The sequence below is a fragment of the Rhamphochromis longiceps genome, linkage group LG3 (assembly GCF_057381845.1).
Source record: "Rhamphochromis longiceps isolate RC_006_pf linkage group LG3, R_longiceps_female_GT1.1, whole genome shotgun sequence".
In the NCBI taxonomy this organism is placed as follows: Eukaryota; Metazoa; Chordata; class Actinopteri; order Cichliformes; family Cichlidae; genus Rhamphochromis; species Rhamphochromis longiceps.
This window is the reverse complement of record NC_140559.1, coordinates 52,314,928-52,340,433: the sequence shown is the minus strand read 5'-3', so window position 1 is coordinate 52,340,433 and position 25,506 is coordinate 52,314,928. Positions and strand designations below refer to the sequence as shown.

At 39.8% G+C, this 25,506-nt stretch overlaps 1 protein-coding gene across 1 annotated transcript in view; it reads left to right on the top strand.

The window, feature by feature from the left end:
• The window catches only part of pcxb (pyruvate carboxylase b), a 337,084-nt gene that overhangs the window by 151,943 nt on the left and 159,635 nt on the right, over window positions 1-25,506 (top strand). The window contains exon 12 of the mRNA XM_085400306.1: window positions 24,077-24,259. Coding sequence (XP_085256432.1) covers window positions 24,077-24,259 — 183 coding nt within the window. The remainder of the gene's footprint in view (window positions 1-24,076; window positions 24,260-25,506) is intronic.

The window sequence follows — 25,506 nt, the reverse complement described above, 5'->3', positions numbered from 1 at the left end:
CATTTCAAGTTGATATACATCAATACAACCATTATAGGCCAAATTTTAATAATATGTATGCAGTAAGTGTATAGTAATTACATGCATTGCAAAAAAGTGCAATAAACTACAAAAAAATTGAAAATCATTTTTGTTTTTTAACATATATTTCTAGTTAGAGAAATTTAAGAGGCTTATCCCTCAAAACTGTAAATACAAAAAAGTTGCACAAAATAGTTTCCCACCACAGGAAATTTATTTTTAGTGTCTTCATAGTTTTATTTTTGGAATACACCAATTTTTATGTACTGCAGCAAAAACAAAAATATTCTAATGCAAATTTGCAAAAAACGGCATGTGCATCAAAATAAACATAATATGCACTGTTGATTATTTACCTGCCGCATTAACGCGAGAGGACGTGCTGCTGGGTTGAGATTCACGAGTCCGGAGCGGAATTAAAAGCACGACATTCATTTAAAATTATCGGGTGTTTTTTGCATATTCGTAGTGTTTCCTCCCTTAAATTAAAGATCTACTTTGCAAGTATTGCAAGTTGCCCCGTTGTCATCTGTTCTCGTAAAGTATGACCAAACTTTTGAGCGTTTGAGCTGTTTAGGCGCCGTGTTTCCTGCCAGGTAAATGACGCTCCGCAACGTGGTGACGTCATTCGGGGTGACTGGAATCGATAAGGGAGTTGTTTGCAAAAATGGCAAACAATTCCAAGGAACTGAAACAGTGGGAACCGGTTCTCAACTGGTTCTCTCTACTGAAATGGAAAAATAGAAAAACAAGGATATCTTGGCGAGATGCAGACAGTGAAAATGAGCAATGATTGAAATTCATGGAGGAAATGAGATGGTGAAGAAACCAAGTATTATGATGATTACAATGCAAAAAAGAATCAAGCAGGCATTTAAGAACCAGGGTTGAACAAACGGAGCCACAAAAAACTAAAAAATAAACAAAAACTTTTTATAACAGTATAAAGCAGTTGTGACTGTGCGGGTTAGCTGGTGAGGAAGGGGAAAGGCAGAGGAGCCGCACGAGGCTAAAGAGATATTTTAGGGGTGAATAGAGAAAAGAATCACAAAGGTTTGTCCAATGTCACAAAGATGGCACGGAAAAAAGGACAAGAGGGTGCAACAACAAGAGAGGGAGAAGTGGCAGCAAGGGCGGGATCCGCAGCAACTCACGAGTATCACAATGTTTTTCAACAGCAAAATAGCTCAGGCTGTTATAGCATTAACAAAAGGAAAGAGCACTTGCAAGGACAGAAGTACTTCCATCAACAGATGGATTTCAAATGGGGGGGGAAAAGAATGAGCAGAAACTCTTGGGGATAGATGGAGGTGAAAAGAGGCTGGAGTATTTGAGGAAAGAAGAAAACGAGGCCAACGGAGTGATCCTGGAGAGGATGGTGAAGTGGTACCCAGACTAAAAGTGCATGATAGAGGAGGCCTGTGAACTGGAGCTTTCTGGCAAAACTCAAAAGTTGAAGATGAGCTTTATGTTAGATTATAGTTATCTCAAGTAAACTTGAGGGCAAGAATAACTCTTAATATAATGTCTCGTCTTGCCTCGAACGTATTAACAAGGCAGAGGACGGGGCAGCGATTGAGATGGGATGACAGCAACGGATGATGGAAGAAATTGCTTGGATGGTGGAATGATGCTGTGCAGACTGTGAGGGAGATGGTCTGATGAGAGCTCACACTGTTAAATCAGACGCGTGGCAGTTGTGACACTATCTTCAGCCGCTGGCTGAGAGAGACGAGCACGATGAGGAGAGGATGGTAATGAGGATTTGGAGCGTTTGGGAGGAACTAGGAGCCAGAGTGAATGTTTGTCATAATGTCAAGCATTCAAACAGCCATCCTCCTCATGTTGGCACAGAGGAATACAGGTTGGGCTAAGGAGGTGGAGAAGGGAACTGTGGGCAGACATCTTACAGGGATCCGTGGCCTGTTTATGTTTGTGCCCCACATATTAGTACTAATATATTTTAATCAGTCTGAGCCCTGGGGTGTCAGAATACATTTGCTCAGTTTGAGTCTGGGTACAAGACGAATACTAATATATTTTAACGATCCTAAGCCTCGGGGTATTAAGACTGAATTTACTCAATTTGGGGGCTAACTTAACACCCATATATTCCAAGGGACACCTGACATAACAGTTTATTAAACAGAAGCCATGCACTAATACAATTTGTGGCATTGCTATCTATGCTGCAAACATCGGAGCATCCCGGATTGTCCTCAGTTCAGTTTTTAGGTGTTGATTTGTTTTGAATATCAGGGCACCATAAGCATTTTGTGCAACAAAGGTGCACGTTGTGTGTAGTTGTAGAGTAGTGCAAAGATCCCGCAGCGCACAAGTTGGATGTTATATCAGTATTAAAGCAATAAAAAAAGAAAAATCTGGTGTTTTCTGCCACTGTGGTTCCAGAGTCATGTTCACATTGTTCTCTTTAAGGACTTCAGCCTAAACATAGTCATGCTCTTATAATGTCCTTGTTTCGTGCACAGGTGTAACTTGGAAGTATTATGATTTAACACTGTAACACACCAATGTTTACCAGTTTTACCTTTTTTGTAAATTTTTACTCTTATGAGGAAATGAAATGTTTTCATAAAACTTGAAAGTGACATTTTGATGTAGGTATTAAAAATGCCGACAGAATCCCCTAAAATATGTCTACAGCTTAAACACTAATCAGCTAATTAACCTGAATGGGGTAATTGTACTATATTGAGAGGCCATTTGGACCATCTGGACTCTTAGACTTTGTTGCCATCCTAAGTCGGTCTAGCACAAAAGTTCAGCATGCTCGTGTGACCCGTGCCACAAGCTGTCACAGACTAAAATGAGTCATAGCGTGGCAGCAGTGCTAGAGTATAATTTTGAGTTTAAATCCCAGTGTGTCCAGATCTGTACTTACTTTAGATCCCCCACAGTGAGAGCCTCCGTAAGAGCTGTCAACGGTCAGTGAGGCCAGCATTCATTGGATGAGAGCAGTAGCATGTTTTCAAAAAGCTGGCTCCCAGGCTGTCAGAGTGACTGTGTGGCTTAGGTCTCCATGTAACATAAGTATTGTTTTTAATGAATCTGGCCTCCAGAGAGCAACACAATTAACTGTATTTCCAGTCAGCTCATACAGAAATATGCATTTGAACTGAAAGTACTGTCTGAGACTTGGTAATACCAATGGCAGCAACAACTACAAGCATTACAGAAGATGGAGAGGGAGAGGACAAGATAAGTACTGGATAACACACAGGACAGCAGATGTAATCTATGGGATTGTAATCCACTAATGATTTTACAGATGAGTACTCTTTGTAGTTTCAATTTGATTGGTTAACGAAAACAAATGAAGGGACAAATTTTGTGTGGTACCCTTTATCTCTAGATGTTGAAAATGTGTATAAAGTAGCTAATCCAGTCCCTGCAGCTGACATTTTCAGAGGAATGTTTTTTTGTTTTTTGGTTTGAGTGCTAAACCACTTAACACTGACCTTTAAATCATTCAAGAATAAAAAAGGCACCTCAATCACGGGATCAGCCAGTGTTTTCTAATCATTTGATTACAACTTTCAAAACAATTTTAAGTTGTGCTGTAGGCGCTTTATTGCAAAGATCCTGCCGCAAAAACACGGTTTGCTCAGATTTCTTTAACTGAATGTACAAAAAAGTGTCAGGTCAGAAGCAGAGGTACATCTACAGGCCATCTGTAAAACATGGTGGAGGAGCTGTGATGTTTTGAGGCTGCAGGTCAGATCTTGTTAAAATTGATAGATTTATGAACCAGAAATTTATAGTCAGATTTTGGTCCAACGTAAGGGGCAGAATTACAGTTACAAACCTCACAGCTGCATGTGGATTTGTTTTGTTGCTTCATATATGATTATAAATATTGCTGACAAGTCTCATGCAATATACAATACATTGGACTGAGTTGGTCAGAACTAGAGGAGCTGCTGAGTCTGTTCAGCAGAACAATATGTTCTTTCACATACTTGTGAATGGATCCGTTTGCAGTTTTGATTAGAGAAAGAAATGCTGCAGAGACTGAGGAAGTCAAAGATAAGGGTGTGTGTGATGCATCATGCATTACTGCAGGGGTAGATCAAGGCTTGGGCATAATAATCAAAGTGCTTTTGTCCTTGTTAGACAAAAAAGACATGCCCACACAGTAAAGACATGCGCACAGACTCGTGCAGAATGACTGCTTTATACTGGTGCTTTTACATTGCAGCACGAATAGCCACTCTTTTCACACACACAAACACACTTTGATTATATTATGCATATCCAGTTTCCTGTTAATCTGTCAGAGTAATTCATCAGTTTCAATGATAAAAATGTAGCTCATTAATTCATTGGTCTTTGTAAAAAGATGGCATGTGAGGGAGAGAGAGAGATGAGGCAGACAGAGGGGTCATAAACAAAATAAGACAGAATGAAAATTAATTTGGATTGCACGTATGCATGCATATAAAGATGGGACGCTTAATAGTTTTCAATTTCAACTGAATATTCTGCTGCGTTTGTGTCCTTTTAAAGGAGGGCAGATGGAAACAGGTCTGCGATGGAGCGTTAGCAGATATTAAAATCCCAATTTTACAGTTGAGCACAAAGCGTGGGTAAGGATATTTAAATAGTACACACCACATACACCTATCAGCTGTGGCGTGTATTTAAAAACTATATTTGCAGTAAGAAACAAACTTGGTTTCAGGCAGAGTTCAAGCTGAAAAAGATGTTGGAGGAATAGACTGAAAGGGCAAGTTGGGAGTGTATTGAGGCAAAAGTCAAAGAAATGGCAAGACCTCACCAGAAGGTTTTGGATGAGAAAGATATAGTGAGTAAAGGAGTTCAGATGAGGGTGGATTAGGAGGGATAAAGCTGTACCTGAGGAGATGGACACAATGGAAAGGGAAATGCCGGATAAAGATGGAACGTGGATGTGAATTTGAGACGTAGGAAAGATTAAAATGTATTTGAACAGTTAGATTTTCCTCTGTTTTCCTCACTTATCTCCATCCTCTTTTCATAAAAACAAATATTTATGCAAGTATTTGCAATATTTTTGTGATGATTTTTGTATTTTAATACCGTTGCAATATATGTTGAATAAGGAAGCTTTGTAGAAACGGCTGTTTGATATGTAGCTTCACCTATTAGGTAGTTGGACAGTTGACTAAAAAGTTGTTTAGGTATAGGTCGTTTGCCTGTTAAATCTTCTCAGAACGATCCTTAATGATGCCATTCTTTTTTTAATTCAATTTTATTTATACAGCACCAAATCACAACATCAGTCGCCTCAGGGTCTACCTGTATGGCAGGGTAGACCCTACAATAATACATGCAGAGTAAAACCCAACTACAACCCTATGAGCAAGCACTTGCTTGTGACAGTGGGAAGAAAAAACTCCCTTTTAAGCAGAACCAGGCTCAGGGAGGGGCGGGGCCATCTGCCGTGACTGGTTGGGATGAGCAAAGGAAGACAGGATAAAAAGACAAGCTTTGGAAGAGAGCCAGAGATTAATAACAAGTATGATTCAATGCAGAGAGGTCTGTTAACACATAGTGAGTGAGAAAGGTGACTGAAGAAGAAACACCCAGTGCATCGTGGGAATCCCCCAGCAGCCTACGCCTATTGCAGCATAACTAGGGGAGGATTCGGGGTCACCTGATCCAGCCCTAACTGTACGCTTTATTAAAAAGTTAAGTTTTAAGCCAAATCTTAGGAGACAGACAGTATCTCTACTTTTGAGTCCAAACTGGAAGCCCATAGAAGAGGGGCCTCCCATTCAACTTTTAAGTACTCCAGGAGCAACAACTAAGCCTGCAGTGCGAAAGCAAAGTAGTGGAGGCAATGTGATGCATAGCATCCAGTTGCGACAAAAGACAGGAGCAGTTGGATGAATGGTGAAGCGTGCAGGGACATACTGCCCGCTCTAATTTAGTCAAATGCAGCAAGTTCATTGTGACTTTGAAGAATACTTTCACTTTTACATTCAGTCTCTCACTTCATCTTAACCTCCCTATTCTTGAGTTCACTACTGCATATAACACTAAAGGCTAAAAGATCCACCATCTTTTTGATTGGCAGCTGCAAACATGACAAAGGAGGAAATCTATTCTGTTGTCCGTGCTTTCCAACCTTAGTTGTCATGGTCTGACGGGACTTGATGGAAAATTATGCATTTTATTTAAGATTATTTGAAAGACAGGAACGGGTATGCAGTTTGTTGTAAATCCACAGTTGGGTTATTGCTATATTTTTCTTCAAACCCCTTAAATTAATGCTTGGTGTCTGCACTTCACTTGGATGTTGACTGTTTAATTTCAGATCTGATGTTGTGTCATACAGAGAGAAGGTACAGAAAAGTTGTGACTGTCCAAATATTTGTCAAACTCTTTATGTGCTTAGAGATTCAAATGTCTGTGTATATATCTGAATAGTTTTAGGCAACTAAGATAATTTGTTTCCTCAAATTGATGATTTAATTTAATGTTGGTGTTTGTTTGTTTTTTTTAAGTGCAATTTGACTTTAACTGATTTCTACTTTCTTTTGTTGAGCTCTGTGCTGCTGATGCGTTCCTTTACTGTCATTTGCTTTTGTGCCTGGTGTTAGGGAGCTGCAGTGTTTTGTTTCTCTCAGGTTAACGCTTGTAGGCTGAAAGTAATAATTTTTTATTTTATTTTATTTATTTATTTATTTATTTATTTTTGAGCATCTATCTGCATCTCCCTGCTGAACACCGATGTTCTTCTTCACTTTCTGTGACACAGTATGTACAATGCAGGTTTAAAAGTGGTGTTAAAAATAAATCTAGGAGATGGTCTTTTGGCTCAAAGCCCCTGAAGGTTCTTTGGTGAGTCAGGATTGGAAAAAGTTCTCTGCTTCTGAACTTTGCTCTTGATCTATATTTTTCACCAGCTGCTGCTACACCGATTGAACGAAGGACCTGGCAGCCCACCCAAATGTTTTCCCATAAAACTGGCTAACTAATAATCCCTCTTTCCCTCCCTTTTTTAATATCTAGCATTATAACTTCACTTCCCTTAACCTTGGCTTGTCATACCTTAGTTCTTAAGCGGCATCCACACAGGGAGGGCTGTGATTAGTGACCAGAGACGATGTAAAGTCCATGAAATTTAGCAGTTTGAAGCAACGACTGGTTGAGTAACAGTCGGCTCCATGAAGTGACCTGAATTAAACTCAACTATGAGCAGCAGTTGAAGCCACTAACATTGAAAGTAAAGTGCTGATTAATATGATGTCATGGTAAAGACATGAGGTTACCTCATGTCCACCAGTGATCAACCGTGGGCTGAAGAGTGATGCACAGCGAGCACTTTAAGTTGATGAAGCTTCACTTTCACGTTTGTTTTTTTTCTTTTATCATTTAATTGAAATTTGCGTAGCAGCTTTACCTTAATCTCTGGCATTTTCCTCAGCACTCCTGATACTCCCTCTTGCTCTCACCCCACTTCACTCCCACTTTTGCTTCCTAAGCTCCCACTGTTTGCGTTTGACTCGGCTACATCGCACTCTGGCTTTGCCTTCTTTGTCAATTCCCCTTACAGCTCTCCTCCCTCAACTTTGCTCTTTTTCTGTCTATCTGTCATGTATTTTTAATGCCTTTGAGACCTTCAAGTCTTTGCTAGTTCAGCTTGACTTCAAAATAAAACAGTTGAGTTCTGTATGTGTTGGATGGGAGGGGATGATGAGAAGGGAAGGTCTGCAATGCATGAGGTGACAGGACCAGGCCTTTATTTTAGACGTGTGGGGTGTTTTTGAGAGAGTGAGGGGAAAAAAGACACGGAGCAGACGATTCATATGAACATTCAGCAGATCATCAAGTACATGAACCAGTTAATGACACAAATATCAGCCTGTACACAAACCTACAGTTTTCTGGTAAACAGAGACCAGTGTATAACACAGTCGATCACATTGGAAGCATTTCAGGAAATAAAAGGGATGGATAGTCTGTGTATTGCTTTTTCTATCTGATAATTTCTTTGTAACAGATGAATTGATGAGTTTTAATTTGTTGACTCATTCTAAATATTATAAAACCAGCTGCTATTTGTTTACCAGATTCCTTATCTTAGAAAGGGCTAATATTCTTTCCTCTTGTTTGGACTAGCTAGCAGTCTACGGTGATGCTCTTGTCTTGTATTTGCTGTAGCATTTAGTGCAACCAGTGCTAATCTCTTATTTGTATGCTTTGAACACACAAGTAGGTCCACTTCATGAATATGTTGTTATTGTTGCATATATAAAATATAAAAGTGACAGAATAATAGCTGAATTCATCTTAAGAATTGGCTGAAAGTTGAATGACTGTAGGAACAAAGTTGGAGCTGGTGGAGAAATGGAGTGAAAATCAGGATGGTGCAATGTAGGGAGGGAAGAAGTAGTTTAAAGTGACCTGCTTAGCAAGAATCAGATGCTTTTTGTTATACTGTATAGAGAGCGTGAGGATAAGAGAGAGAAGTGATTGCCAGTGAATTTTGGATTGTGTTGTTGCTTTGTTGCTATGGTGTTGCATTTCCTAATGCAGACATGAGAATGAAAATGGAGACAGAAACCACACAAAGTAGTCTGTGATCAAATTTTTCTCTTCCATTGAATTTTATCTTATATTTGTCCCTCGGCCGTAGAAGGCTGTTGGGGTATTGTCGTCGCCCTGCTGGGCAGGCGCAGTCGGGCAGGCAACGTAGACACGAACGAAGCGACCTAAGAGTTTGAAATTGATACCCTAATCGTATCTACTAAAAATCACAGATGGATTTGAATCTCAGTGATGTTGACTTCTGAAAGTGTTGTGAACATGATAACTTGAAGGAAGTGACCTAGGATTTTGAAATTCATACCATAGGTTGTATCTACTAGGAGGCTGAGGGTTGCCACTGACTGGCGCCAGGATTTTTCTCCCATCAAAGTGCCTTTTCCTCCCTCCTCTCTCTCTCTACATTGTTCCTCAGTTGCCATATTTTCCACCCCCCTCTGTTTTTGTCACATGATTAAAAAGATAAATGTGCAAAAGGTTTCGTAATGTGTTATTGGCACACAGCAGCTTCCTTTTAATCTGTCATCTGTATGTGTTTGCTGATGGTGCTGATTGCATCTGTGACCAGGAACATCATCTTGTGATTTCTGGGTGTTGCTACAGGAATAAAATTTGGATCATAATGTGGGTTTTTTTGGTTTATTTTCTTCTTTTTTTCCTCTTTTTTTTTTTTTTTTTTTTTTTCCCCTGTCTTGGGTTGCTGCAAAAAGTTTTAAAATTTATCTCTGCGCTGCATGGCAGGGTGGCACTGTATAATTTTAGAAAAGAACAAATTGAGATTGATTGTATTGAAGCACACAGAACAGATAAAGGCTGACAAACTGCTCGTGTCTGCAGCTGTCGGTGTTTAATATATAAATAAAATCCACTGTGAATAACATTTATAAAGCAATAAGTGCACAGATACTATTTTAAAAGTTAAATGCAATTTAGCAATGGAAACTGCATTTTGCAGTTTTTTCTTTGTTTGGTGAAATGTTTGCGTGTTATTAAAAGTAGCATTTCATGTCAAATTTGACGTTGAACCACGTAGCAATCTGAGTTAAAAAAAAAAAGCACCTTTAACTGTTGTTCTGGTTGTTAATGAACTCTTTATTTGCTGCATAAAAAATACTGCTTTCTGTAACTTTGACAGTTCTATAACAAAATCTCAATGAAAGCCTTTAATTTATTGGACATACTTGCATACACAGAGGAAGTTTATATGAAACGCAGGGGTGGCCGATTAATGTGCTGAATTACTCATGTGTCCCTCGGTTTCACACAACTACTGAACATGGACGATTCCTTTTCTTCTTCTTCTTTTTTTTTTTTTTTACTGTAAAAGAGTACAGAAAAACATATCGGTGTATGTGATAGATTTAAAAAAAAAAAAAAAAAATGTAGCCGACTTTATGAACCTAAACAGCATGATCCTGCAGGCGCAAGAAATACGTAGCATTGAAGCAACAAGTACATCAAAGATCTGTTGAAGTTGGAGTTGACGAGGAAGCACTTGGATATTAGGATGGTATAGGCATAGCCTTAAGATGTGTTCGGCGCCGTCACAGTGAGGAAGATGGGCAGCGCAGATGAAAGCTGATAGATGGTTTGAACTTTTGGGTGAGCCAGAAGAAGATGAGAGAAGTCTCGACAAGCCTGAGCAGTGGCTAAGGCTTCTGCCGCAGGCGAAGAAGTGCCACATGCACACGGAGGGAAAAAAATCCTTTAATATTGCACTAGCAATCAAAAGTAAAGCACACTGGTAGAAAATCCAAATACCTTGACTGGGGATGATGGCGTTTCACATAAAGGTCCCCAACTGTGTTGAGCAGAGCAAGATTTTTAAATCCTGATAAGTTGTGTGTCCAACTAAAACAGCCACAATGAGGTAGTCTTTCATTTGACTTTTACTCAATGTTGCAAAAGACACATTCAGTGGGAACAAGTCGTCATGGATCTTATAGGAGTCAATTATCACCTCAAGGTCAGACCATGCAGTGCTCAAAATAATCAAAGACCTACCTCTCACTCTAACTAGCTAAATGAAGCCTACAAAGTTCATGATGGTACAATCAGAAAAAGACTGAACAAGTGTGGCTTCTTTGGAAGGGCCAGTAGAAAGCCTCTACTCTTTAAAAGAACATGGCAGCACAGCTTAGATTCAAGATTCAAGAGCTTTATTGTCAATACAACAGTATACATGGTATACAGTGTACCCAAATTCTGTTTCACACCAAGCCCCCCATGGTGCATTATAAGTATATAAAATATATATTTCCAAGAGATATCAAACTAGAAATTACAAATAAATAATGTGCTAAACTTCAGTAAAATTAAGGGATAAAAGGTACTAATTACTAACTAAACAATACTATAATGATAACTATACATTACTAACTGTATGATAAAGACATGACAGACGATACGAAGTGGATTGTGCAGCGGTATTGAATACCAGGTTCAAGTTATGGTCAGGATATTATAGACGAGACATGACAAAGACATGTGCAAATGTAGCATAGTTTAGCTTTACAAAGTTGGAACTTTTTACTGAAAATCGAATTCAGCATATCAGCACAAACACTACATACAAACTGTGAAACACGGCGGTGGAGGGGTGGGCTTGTTTTACAGTCACTAAGACAACCACAGTCCTCTGTATATTAAGGTCTCGTAGAGTCAAATGTGAGGTCATGTGACAGTGACCCAGTGGACCCCATTTAAATCTATAAAGTCATGCTGTTATTTTGACTAACAATTCAGTAATAAACCATTAAACCGGTGCAAACAGTGCAGCTTAGCCAAGAATGAGAACATGCCAACATGTAGCTTCTATGAGCATAAACTGCAATAAAATTTAGGTTGAAAGTAAGGGCAACCTTAATGCTCAGGTTGTAATTGAGCTTTAGATTTGCTTAAATGTAAAAAAGCAGAGAGACACTAGAAAACATTAAGGTGGAATCACACAGGACAGATGTGAACTTTGAAGGTGTTTTCTGAGGACACTCAACAAGATTTCCATATTTAAACATTAGGACCTAAAATCCAACAGCTTCCCTGAGGTGATGAAACTTTGATAGGTCTTGTCTAGGCTGTTGAATTACTATGTTTGAATTTATTCTCCTCAGACACTGTTTGTTTTTATTTTTTGAGTATAAACTTAGACATCACTAGCTCTCTTCAGAATCTCATAGGCATTGACAGGTGGAAACTGTATGTGCAAGATCTGAGGATTTATTTCCATGCAGTACATACGCGTGTAAACATGCATCTTCATAGCAGAAGTCTGCATCTCCTCCTGAACCAACTTATATCTACTGTGGCTGCAAGTCTGTGTAAGTGTGAACTGCTAGTAATTCAAATAAGTGTGTTTGTGTCCATTGAACCTCCGTCCAAACCCCCAAACAGCTTGTAGTGCTGTCAGAGACATCTGGTTGCCACTGACTCTAATGGTCACACGGATGTTAAATACTACATGAGGTGTGTGTGTGTGTGTGTGTGTGTGTGTGTGTGTGTGTGTGTGTGTGTGTGTGTGTGTGTGTGTGTGTGTGTGTGTGTGTGTGTGTGTGTGTGGCATCAAGCATCTCTGCCCCAGTATTTCTTCCTGAGGTTATGCTGGGAGTCACTTTGTTTGGATTTTTGCTTGGTGTTGGACAAAATGTGGACATTTATGGGTACATTTTTAAGGAGCTGTGCGTGATTTTTATTTTTCATATTTTCTCCTCATGATGGTAGTGAGGAATCATGGAACAGTTACTACTGTATGTAATTAGGTGATTAATGGCAATTTTTAATAGAGGAATATATGAAGGAGGGAGGGACGAAATTGTGAAGAGATTAAGAAGGAAGAGGGTTCAAGCAAGGAAGATGGCAGTCGAAGTGAAGTGCTGGGCCACGGGTGTGTGGGGTGGAGCGAAGATGGGAATTACACAGGAGTAGAAAGGAAATAAAAGGAGGAAAGGGGTGAAAATGAGAGGGAGGATGATGAGAATATGAAGAGAGGGGGAAATTAATGTGTTCTGAGGAGTAGAAGCAAGGCAGAATGGGTGATAATTGACAGAAGATTCAGAGCTAAAAAGGGAGAAAATGAAAAGGAAGAAAAACTGTGAAGAAGCAGTCTTCTATTGCTTATTAGGGTCATTACACCTCCGTCTGGAACACACACTCTGAGAGGATTGAAAGGAGAAAGCAGTTCAGTATGAGTATCAAAAAATGGGCTTTTGATAAATGGCAACAAGAATCTGAAAGCAGGGCATGTGTGCTCTGCAGTGTGCACAAACATTTACTGTCAAATTAGTTAGTACTTGGCTATAAATATGTCTTTATTATGAAGGACACAAACACATCTTTGGACTTGGCCTAAAAATGTATCGATGCTGCTGTGAAGTGGTAAATAGAGGGAAACGGAAGGCAGGAGGAAAAATAAACACTGAAAGTCAGAGCAGGGAAGAAAGGAAGAAAAGATTTTAAATGAAGTAAAAGAGGATAAATAAAGCCAGTGATACCCCAGGGAGACATACAGGGAGGAAAGTGAGGTAGGTAATGGTTTTGTGAGATGGTATAAAATAGAACCTGTACTGTACAGGACAGGAAATGAAGGTGAAATTGAAAATATAGGAGTAAAAGTGAAATAAAGTATCGGAGTAGATGTACTTTAAATTCATGCACTTGTACAGCAGCTGTGGATTACAGCCACAGATAATGAAAAATATGCACTAAAAGATTTTCCATTAACAGTGTGACTGGATTATTTGCAGTAGAAGGATCCTCGTGCATGTAAGAGATGACCAGTGCAGGTTTTTTCTTTTCCAAAATTCAAAAATAATTTCAGTGAAAGAAAATGATTTTACAAAAGGCTCCTTTCATGCATCACTGAAAGTCTCCAGTTAACTTTCTGTTAATGAAATGAGAATGTTCATGTCTCCCTGGTTTCAGACTTTGCTAATAACTTGTGAAAGACTGTAGAAAATGCAGAGTAACTTTTAATTGAAGCAAGGAGAAATTGCTTTGCTGTCGTTAGAGTAGCCATGATTCAGCCGAGTCGGATTTATGTAACCAGTGCAGCCATTAATTCTGTGAAAAGGTCTCTGTTTAAAATAAATAAACCTCTAGTGTTTGTCCCTTTGTGTTATAGTGAAGTGTGAGAGGTCCCGCTTATTATCAACATAGGCATTTAAGTTCTCCAGTCAGTGGAGTTCGGTATTAAAGCAGACCAGTGTAAAGCACCTGTAGCTAAAGGCCAGTAGCATCACATGGATGTACTACATACACATAGAACACCATCAATTTAATTTGTAGCAATTTTTTTGCCAAATTTGTTACCCGTCTGATACCTCTGAGATAACATTAACATAATGGCATTATGTTTGGGTTATTAGTTTGTCAGGTAGGTTGTGTGTGTGTGTGTGATACATTGATTTCAGTTGGACCTGAGCATGAACAGTCTGTTTTGGTCTGCAGAAAATACTTTTCTGGCAATGATTCAACACAGTCTGAGGAACAGAAAGAGACTGTGAGCATACTTTGCATGTGGTTGGGCTTAAATTCTGCCAAAGTCTTAACAACATGTATCACATGTCTTGATTGTATGTGATTGGTGACTGAATCTTTTTGAGTCTCTGTAAATAATATATAGACGGCAGGATTTTTTAGACTACACTTGGGTGCATAGTTGCTTTAGTATTTTCATTTATTTGAGAACAAAAGTCTGGATAGAGCAAATAAGGATCTGGCTGTGTGTGCTGCCTTACGTGTTCCACGTCTTAGATGTATTCCAGTATTGAAGGCAAACGCCAAGGTTTTCTTTTCACATACGTTCATAAATAATCGAGGTAGTAATGCATTGCTTTCAGAGCTTGTGCATGTTCTCAGTGAATGTGTTACCATAAGAAATGCGCAGGAGAGAGATGACGTCCTTCTGAGGCAACAGTCTATTACTCATTTCCATGACTGGCCCTGATTTATCTGCTTTCTGTGCCACATACAAAGATGTCACCTTGTTATGCTCAACTGGAACAGCATATATGCTGTGTGATTTCCTTTTTTCACACTTTGATTCAAGGTTCTTCTGTCATTATGGTGTCAGTGGAGATTGAGCTTATGGCATCTGCCCACTTTCAAAAGTTAACATTTCCCTTGGAATTTCTTTAATTTAGGCTTAAGTGAAATAAAAGGTCAATATTTTAATTGAAAACTGTGGTAAACATACTGGCTCGGGGGGCTTGTGACAGCATACCAAGTGCACATTTTAATTTGGCACGTTGCAGTTACATGATGCAGAAGCTGTGACAGCGAGACACCCAGTTATGAAGGACATCAGTAATTAAATTCAGGAGATGGCCAGATTTTTCCAGGGCTGCACATAAACTGTCACCAAATTCCTTGGGAGTCAACCCACTTACGCATTTAGCAAAAAGAAGAGAAAAGTAGGAAGATGCTTTAGAGACATCGAGTCTTTAAAACTGGTGACAAAGTTGTGAAGTTTGTTTCTGTGTCAAGTGATTGAAAGCTGGATTTATTTCCCCCCTTTGAAGTTGGTGTTCATTTCTGACCTCCCCACAAACTTTGTATAGAGAATTAATTAAAAAGGGTCTTTTTAGGGGTCGTGAAGGACCCTCCGGCCTCATCTGGTAATGCTTGGACACACGATGCAATTCTTAAAACATGTTTGTCTTTTGTTTTGTTTCTTTGAAGTATTGAAATAGGTGTTGGCGAATGACCTTGTTTTTACTTCACTTCCCCCTGTCTCACTTCTTTCCGTCTTCATTCATCCATGCAGCTTGACTTCAAACATTAACATGGAACATACATTTTCATCTCTCCCCAACTCCATGTGTTATTGTGTCTCGTTCCCTTCATTGCTCTCCTTACCTCTCTGTGTTTCTGCCTCTCCATCTGCTCCTCTCCAACTCTAATTGGTACGATATCAGTTGGAGCTCAGATATTGCCTTCACTTTTGGTCTGTTTCTGGCAGGCAGTGTTGTCTCAATGTTTCCTCTCCATAGATCAGATTCAGGTGCGTTCGTGCTGACTTATAAGTCTATATGTAAGCCTAGGCTGCCAAAATGCAAAAGAGTTTAACCAGGTAGCAGCAGGACTGAGTTTGACGAAGGTGATGAAAGGTTTGAGGTGAAGGGGCTGTGAGTGAGCCTCGGTTGAGGAGTCTGTAAAGTGGGAATTGAGAGTAGAGTGGATAAAAGGGAAAACGGACTTAATGGTAAATGGTTTGGAGAGTGTTTTGAAGAGGTTTCATTGTTATTATTTTTTGAAACTAAGGCCCATAATCAAAGTCATTTCACGTCTGTTTCTGCACTTTACACTCCCCTGCTGCAATGTACCACGTCTTTAAAAACACAGTATTGTCAACAGCGGGAAGCTGACCAACCGATATTAGTTTATATTACTTTCAATTTTAAAGGAACAGTCGGCCGATTTTGTATTTTTACTTGAAAGTTAGAAGTTGCACTTTTAATTAGTGTGTAAGTATGTCTTCCAACAATCGATGCATTGTTATAAACTCAAAATTAAGCAATTAAAAATGCACAGGTGCGAACGCAGATTTTTTTTGAAGCCGCCATTTGCCCCACCGTCTTTACTTCAGGGGCAGAGGTTCGGCCAGTTGTGTTTATATATGTGGCCACATCCATAGCACTCCTGCTGCAGAGGCAAATGTGAGCTTGGGAGCTACGATTGATCAAACCTGTGACTTTGTTTCCTTTACCAAAGAAGTGAAAACACATTAAATCATGTTTCTGCTTTGGCACTTTTTATAATTAAAATTGTTATTGCTGAAAAAAAAGAGAGCTGTGCAACACAAATGTTTGATGAATTTGCTCTTTTTGTATAGTAAAGTGTCTTTTTGTTGTTATTGCTTGAGAGGGATTTCTCCAGTCTCTGAGTTCGGTGGTGTAAAGCTTGTCCACATGATAAATTGCAAAGCTCTCACACTGAAACTCTGTGATCTCCCAACAGTTGGATAAAACCATTTCAGTAAAACCACTGATGTGTTGTTATATGTGTAGACGTCTTAAATCAATGTTCAAATGGGCTCTCTGGACTCATTTTTTTCGTGCTCTTCACTTATTACTGTTTTAAGGTGGCATATCGACTTGGTCAAGTGAAACTTTTCAGCTCATTTGTTTGTGCCAACCGCACTGTAGTTTTATGACTCAGTTCTCTACAATCTTTACATAAGCTATTGTTGCAATTGAAGAGAAATATACCATTGATCTATGCTTCAGAGTGAGTGGAGGATAATCTGAGAGAGGCACTTTGAGCATTTGGAAAAGAAGGTAGAGATCACATTAAAGGATACTTTCTTTCAGAGTTTGCAGTAACGACTGAACAAATTGTGAGGGTAAAAGGAGGGAAGATGGTGAAAAGTGGCATTGTTTGATTGTGGAAATATTATAAGGAAGATAGTATTAAGCAGAAAGCCTTCATTTTAGCTTGTGTGCACATGTGCATTTACTGATTAACAGGAATCCCAAGGAAAACAGGAGGATAAAGCTGGATTATTGCATAAGGAACAAGATGACAGCCCACACAAGTGTACAAGACAACAGAGAACCGTGTGTGTGTGTGTGTGTGTGTGTGTGTGTGTGTGTGTGTGTGTGTGTGTGTGTGTGTGTGTGTGTGTGTGTGTGTGTGTGTGTGTGTGTGTGTGTGTGTGAGTGAGTGAGTGAAACCATTTAAGCACTTAAATTATTTGTATGTCTTGTGTGCATGAAAGAAAACGGTTTAATTATTTATGTGGTACTTGGCCTTCCATTCAAATCTGCCTGTATAGTCTCTCATACTTTTTCTTTTTCTGGCTGCAAAATCTTTAGAGATGCTGTTTTTGTTCGAGCCCATGCTGAGCGAGTGGATGGTCTCTGTGGCATTTTGCTTTGGCAAAATTCTGCTGATATTTAAATGCTTGAAGCCACCGTCAATGCAGTGATCACATACTGCGTCTTCATATATTGACAAAGGCACAGCGCGAGAGTTCACAAGCCCTCGTTAACAGATAGCAGACAAAAGTAAATATAGAAATGCCACTACACTGGTTTAATTTGGGAAGGGGGTGGGGGGGGCGCAGAGTGGAAATGTTTTGTTTCTGATAGTGTCCTGGAATTTATATTTCCTTTTTTTTTTTTTTTTCCCCTCTCCCATTTGTATTTTCCCATTTAAACTACTTGTCTGACTGGTTCCAATATCCACTGAGTCGTTTGGCTTCCAGTCCAACTACATATCCCATGTATATATATTTGTTCAGTAAAGTGTAACGGTAAGCATCTGTCTTCCTGCCCATTTGATTAGTCTCCTGACACAGGCAGCGTAGAGTTGTTTACAGTTAAAAAAAATCTATTTCAAAACAATATTGGTATCAGATTTCTCTGCATGAATGTGTTTTTATAGCCGCATTTCTTATTGCTGTCCAGCATATATTAAAGCCTGTAGCAAAGATTTATGTATTCAAACATAAATCTTTTATTAAATACATCAGTGTTTCTTTGTGTGGGTCCAGTTAAGTGAGACTGTGCAGGCAGTCTTCAGTGTTGCAGGAGGCTGCAGCTGTATGGCAAGATTGTTATGACAAATATGTGGTATAATGCTGTGAGGTTACGTGTCTGAACTGGAGAAAATGAACACAGGCAAAGTGTGTAGGTTTGCATGTGAGGCAAAACTGTTTTTAATCTAACTTCCACTTTGATATCCAATCTGGATTTGATGACAATCTGTTGGGGATTTGACCTACTTTGGTACAAATTAAATTGACAGTATCCGAAAAGGGAATTTTGTTGCAGGTGCTGACCAGACCGTTGCCCTCCTTTTCCCTCCTGGTGGCGTTTCGTCCAGGATGGCACATCCGTATGTGGTGTTGCAAGGAGTTTTGATGTGTCTCAAGAGTGTGGAAGAGATGCTGTGAGATGGGCTCTTACATTATGAGAGAGAGCGAGACGACTCAGCAGGATGGCCAGTATCTGCTCCTCTTTGTGAGGAGGAACAGAGGGTCCCAGCATGTTTCTGACCACACTATGAGAACTGGACTCCATGAGGTGGCGTGAGGGCCCGGCATCCTGTTGTGGGATCTTAGTTCTGAATTTGCCAGAAAACGCCAAAACTGGCAGGCTCACTACAGGTGCCTCGTTCTCTTCGGAGATCAGAGCAGATTCACACTGAGCATGTATGATAGATGTGAAGGAGTCTGAAGAAGCAGAGTGTGGCTAAAGTCGTGTTATCATCCAGCATGACTGGTTTTGACAGAGGGTTAGAGAGAGCCTGGGGAAGCATATACTTGGAGGATCAAGGACGGTAGCCTGCGTGCTGTTAGGTACCAGGATGAAATTGGAGCTTATGCCGGTTCAAAGGCTTTGGCTTGTGGTGCGCAGAAATATGGTCAGCGTGTATAGGCAGCTCCTGGATGATTACATTGATGTCACTGACTGGCTCTCATGTACCTCTAAGGGGAACCCAAGAATTAGCCTATACAACGTATTGTATCAGTGGACCTGATATTAAAAATCACTGCAGACTGTTAGAGCTCTCTGATGCTCTGATCCAGGTCTGGGAGGAGAGATCCCAGGACACACTCTCACCAGGAGTGTGCTCAGACGTTGAGTGCATACATACTACTGAGCCATATTATGACACAACCTATTTCAGTGTGTGTGTTAATTTTTAAGTTTTTTTTTGAAGTCTTCTTAGACTCATGTCTTCCCTTTTTCTATTCCAGGAATGTTTAAAAATGGGTTTTAACTTCTGTTTGGACTGGTGCTCTTTGTTGGTACTCGGTAGCTACAGATAAATCTTTTCTTGTGCCAGATTTCTTATGAATCACTTGTATTGTCACTACATGTCATGAGTCTCACTTTGCAGAAAATTACTCCTTCTACTCTTGATCATATTGATATACTGTAGCAGCAAAAACATTGTAACATGCATATGGAGTATTTGCAGTCCTAGTTATCAGAGCTGCATCACCTCTGTGTTTGAGTCATAGCTGTAGTTTGAAAATACATTTTTTTTTAATTTTTTTTTTTATTCCATGTGCACAAGATTTCGGCTACTTAACAGTTCAGTGGTTTTGGTCCTTAATTCATCAAAATGTTTATGTGGGTGAGCAGTCTGCAGCACTCTTGCATTGCAGCCATGGTATTGTAATATGTGTTGAATGTGTTTTGGGATTGTCTTGCTGAATAAGCAACATTGTCCTTGAAGAAAACTCCACGTGCTCCGTATCTTGCACAGTGCACCAGGCACTGTTACGGGCTGCTCCTACATATAGCTGTCAAATCATCAGATCCTGCTTTTAGATTTAATCCAGTGTGATTTCAGTGGTGGTGCCCTCCTGTGCCTCCTCCTTGGAGATGTCCGTGGTCATCCTGAGATCAGGTTCATCAGCACATGTTGATCCAAATGTGAGACTGTATCGCTGTTCGGTGGCCCTAATAGTTTCAGAAACTTTGAGGTTTTTGCATGCCAACAACAAAGCCAGGATGTCAGGAACAGAATTGGCTTTGAGCTAATTACTGATCCGTCTCCCTCCTTTTCATCTTTTCAACCTCTGTATAAAAGAGTTCGCCAAGTACCGTTCTCATTATGCAGTGGGGTGTTGCTGAAACAGGCCCAGATGCCCAGTGAACCTCTGTGAAGACTATAGCCTGAATAAATCAAAAAGCAGCATCAGTTTGAGCATAAGCAATGCTAAGCGCTTTACTTGCCTCTGGGAGATCTAGCTTTTTGATATTAAATAACAGCGTGCAAGAAAAACCTGGACAGTTATCAGACAGCCAGTCACTTGAACATAGCACTCAGTGCAAACAACTGCATTTGTCTTGTGTGTGTGTGTGTGTGTGTGTGTGTATGCTTGGCCTGCAGCTTTATAGGATGACAGAACAATTTTAAAATATAGCCAGTCCACAATAAGGAAAGATTTAATGAGTAGTGGAAAAGTAAACAGATTGTAGATTTTCCCAGGGGTATTTGCACAGATGAGAGCTGGCAACGGCCTCAAGATGACTGTGGAAACAAACTGCCCTAGAGCCCCATTGGCAATACCGATAAGCCACAGTTGGCAGAGTACAGCCCATCAACAGAACTGTGGGATGGTTTTCTTTTTTCTCTTTGTGAGCAGCAGAAAAAGAAACCTAAGATATATTTGGGTTCGCTTTATTTCTGACTTTCTTTGTCATTTCAATTAGCAGAAAACATCACTGTTCCTGCTTTTTGTGCTTCAGTAAAATATTTCATTTACCACTCACTTTTTTTATTTTTTATTTGGGGGGGGGGTAAACAATGCAAACAACACTGTAGAGATTGGACAATTTCAAGTAGATATTCCACGTCTTAATTTATCAGGCACTATTGAGAAGATTTGATCAACTTTTTACACAAGCATGGTTGAAACTTGGTCTAATATGTGCAGAGTAGCTTGTAAATTGTAAAATAAAAGTCTAAACATTTGAGATCTACTTGAGCAACACTTGAAGTGCTGATGACCAGCCCCATATCAAAGGGGAGATCCTTGAAATAGGATATTGCTCTCTGCAGGCAGTCGTTCTCCACTTGGTCTCCAGTTGAGTTGAAACAAATCAAAACTCCTCCTTGGTGGAGGACATCCAATGAATAAGTCATTCTTTGAAATATTAAATTCAAATTGAAAAATGCATCAATACTCATGGTATTTATTTAGTATTCAGCTTGATGATCAGATGTATTGATGTCTAAATTGCAGTTTCACATCTTTTACTTCCCTGCTGCGGCACTTAACTTTGCTTAAATGTTGCTTCTACATGTGCTCATTTGGGCTGATTTGGCTTTTTTTCAGTTTTGACACAGATACTGTGGGTTCTTGTCTGTCTTTCTAAGACGCCGTCCAGTTTATAGTGAACCTGCCTACAACCACAATTTCCATCATCGCCAACTTGTCCTTTTTTTGTCTTTTCTTTTTTTTTTAAACTGTTAAATCCATCAAGTGCAAAAATACTTGCACCAAAATGTGCAGTCCTAATTATTCTAGCTGCATCACCTCTTGTGCCAACTCTCATAACGCTTTGTTAGCACTCCTCTTAGCAAATTCTGCAGCGATTAAATGGTTAACTTTGTTCTACCACAAGTCACTGGTAAAGAAATGGCGTACAGATGTGTTGAGACACCCCTCGTTACTTTATATTTTGCTTCCAAGAAGCGTTAGATTTTTTTATTTTTTTGTAAGTGAACAGTGCTCAAATTTTCCGAAGGCCTTTCAAAGTTTTTCTTTGAATTTTTAGTTTTCTGTTTATCCACGTAACACTGGAACCTTGTTCATGGGATGAACAGGTCTTGTGTTTATGCATACTACAATTTAATAAAGAGCCAATGTGAAATTCTGTCCTTGGATACACATGATTTGTTCCCATTTCTTTAGTCAAATCTGTAAAAATTGCTATAGCCAATAGTTTTTTAATGCATAAAATAGTATTTTTGCACCAACAGGGTGATTCCCAAAGAACCATTTGCCTAAAAAATGGCACATTTGAACAGACAAACCAGACAAATAGAAGACAAAGTAAGACGTGCCAGGCCTAAAACAAACTATCTACAGCAGATGAAGAGTATCTAAAAGTCACATCCTTGAGAAATGGACACGCCACAGACCTGACACAGGATCTGAGAGCTGCATCAGGCCCGTTAGTTTATCCTTCTGCTGTTCAGTGAAGCCTCAGAAATTGTCTCGGTGGAAGTGTGGCTGTGGAGAAGACTAAAAATTAGTGGCAACAGGTCTTATGGAGCGAGGAATCCAAATTTGAAAGATTTGGTTGAAATCATCATCGGCATATATGGAGTAGGTCAGGAGGGAGGCACATCAGTGAGGGTCTACAGCCATCTTTAAGACATAGTGGGGGTCAGATGTTCCACCATGCAATATAGTCTAGAAAGGTTAAATGCAGAGAGGATTTTCCCCACAGGGATCAATAAAGTATAAATATTACATTATTATTTAAATGCCATCAGTCATGGGTCGACCACCGCAGAGCCCGGACCTCAACATTAGTCTCTGGACAGAGAACAGAAGAAAAGGGAGCCACAGCCTACGAAGAGTTCTGAATGTCCTTTAAGAAGCCTGGAGAACTTTGACTAAAAGCTGCCTAAGAGCTCAGGCCATGTTGAATAAAGATGGTCATACTAAATACTGACTTTCAAGCTTTTCATTATGTTCTGTATTTATGTGTTTGCACATTAAATTGCTGCTCTGATTTTCCACTTCCCATGAAAAACAGAGATGAGGCTTGGCTTGATTTTTTTTTTTTTTTTTTTTTAAACATTACTATCACAAATTTATTTAGTTTTGTTTTTTTTAATGTGGCAGCGAGTTGTTTCACAGGAGAGGGGTCATACTAGATGAAATGTCGAGTTGTGGTGCAAATGATTAATGAAAAAATGTTATTATGAATGTTGACAGCTCTGCACTTCATCTGTTAATATTAGCAGCAGATCACCAGTGTGGCAAAACATTGTTATAATTATAATTTCGACTCCTCTTTCTCCTCCAGCCCTCGAGGGGCTCCATATGCTGTAGTGTTGGACACTCCTCATTCTCCTCTTCACTTCGCCTTCCTCTCTGCTCTCTTGCCAAGTGGTTTGGAACACTTCAGCCTTTCTCACTCATCTCATGCTCGTTTTCTTCACTCTCATCTCGTTATTTTCCTCTTCTTGTATATCTGGCCTCCATTATTTTCAGTGTATGTTACGTTATGCTGAGGTTTTAGGCACCTGGTAGATGTGATGCTTCAATGTCTGTTGTTTAAATGACAGCCCTGTCAGAAGGAGCAGAATGTTTTAGCTTTTGGTCTTTTAAAGTTAACTTTTATATTTTAAATGAGGGAGTGATGAGAGACATGTGACTAAGCTTGAAAGGCTTCATTTGAATCTAACACACTGTTACATTTCAGTGCACTGAGACACCAGGATACTTTTTCTGCCTGGCTCCTTAATATGCTTTTTTTCAGGGTCTGAATAGATGTGCCTGCACTGGTCATTGATCCCAGCTCAAACAGTGATTGCAGGGACATATACCAGTATTGTCTGTTTCCAAAGTAGTGAAAATACAACCAGTTAATAGCAGTTTCAATAGCAGAAATAACACAAATGTTAGTGCTTCCTGTAAAATATATCGAAGAGGAATAGCTGGGGGGGGGAAATGCATTCAGTAGCATTACTAGACCTTGCAGGGTAATACAATAATATCCCTAATGAGAACACTAAATCTTGTATTGGCAAATTATCCAAGTGTATTATCTTGCCAACTGCAGAAAAATCCAATGTAATGAAATCCACAAAAATACTGTGCATATATTGTTTTGCACATTTGTTTATTGTTAATGAACAAATCAGAAATTGCAGAAATTGAGAATTTGTCCTGAGTGTACAGAAAATGTATTATATATTGATAACAGACTATCAATAATGACCTTTTTTCTATATTAAATGTCTCTCTTGTGCAATGACAGACATTTTCCTTCAAAAATATTAACCTGTGCCGTGTTCTTCCTGCCAGGTCTTCCGAAGCGGCGAGGGCATGGGCATCCGTCTGGACAGCGCCTCAGCCTTCCAGGGTGCCGTCATTTCTCCACACTATGACTCATTACTAGTGAAAGTCATCGCCAGCGGAAAGGACCTGAACACAGCAGCTTCCAAGATGAGCCGAGCTCTGGCTGAGTTCAGAGTGAGAGGGGTTAAGGTAGGACATTCGGCCAAGTGCGCTCCAAAGGGTTCCAACTTTGTGCATGTTTTTCCTGGTTTAATTTGCTTTTCTAGCTGTTGTTTGGCTAGTTGAGCTGATGAGGAAACTCGGGAACTAATGAACATTTTGGCATGGGGATTGATTCTTTCACAGCTCGGATATAAATTGAATTCTACTCTGTGTATTGGTGGCTGGCATGGTAAGAGCCCGTCTAAAACTACTCAGGGTAGTTTAGATTAATGGTGTGATGCATTTAAAGCTGAAAGAGAGCGAGTGTGTACTCAGTTGCTGCAGAGTGCCACAGCTAAGAAGTGGTGCGCTTAGTCTTGGACACTTAGCCTGTGTGACCTTTCTGGCTGATTACATGGTTTATGTTGCTCTTTATTTCTTGGCTTTCCGACTGAAAACACACTCTGCCTGTGTCAGAAGGTGCCAGTTGTTGTTGGCTTATAGCAGTTTTGTCACAACAACTTGCACTTGTTAAGGTAGTGCTATCCACCTTTCATAACACTGCAGCCCATACACAGAAACACAAGTGCATTACTGCTGCTGGTGAGGGAGAAACACAAGCCTGGGAGTTTATTTCCCACTTGCAGCACAAAGAGAAAGATGTAAACGATGTGGGGCGATCGTGGCTCAAAAGTTGGCAGTTTGTCTCGTAATCGGAAGGTTGCTGGTTCGAGCCCCGGCTTGGACGGTCTCGGTCGTTGTGTCCTTGGGCAAGACACTTCACCTGTTGCCTACTGGTGGTGGCCAGAGGGCCCGGTGGCGCCAGTCTCCGGCAGCCTCGTCTCTGTCAGTGCGCCCCAGGGTGGCTGTGGCTACAATGTAGCTTGCCATCACGTGTGTGTGTGTGTGTGTGTGTGGATGACAGGATGTGTAAAGCGCTTTGGGGTCCTTAGGGACTAGTAAAGCGCTATACGGGCTCTTATAGCGCTGTGTGTTTGCATGTGCGCCTCACACGTTTTTATTAAACCGCGGTGAAACAGATGAAATGTATTTTTAATCCAATTATGACAACTTGCATTTTATTCATTAATAAGAAAACAATTTAAACCCCCTCAATCCATGTGACTGTGATCAGTAACTGCTGAGACGACCATCAAAACATTCCTGTTAAACTTTGTACAATGTTACATTGATAAATGGAAACCTCTATATTTTTTTTATTTATGTGCCAGCATAATAACATTTAGCATTTTATAAACACTAAAAATGGCTAACATGTTATAAAACCAATTAAT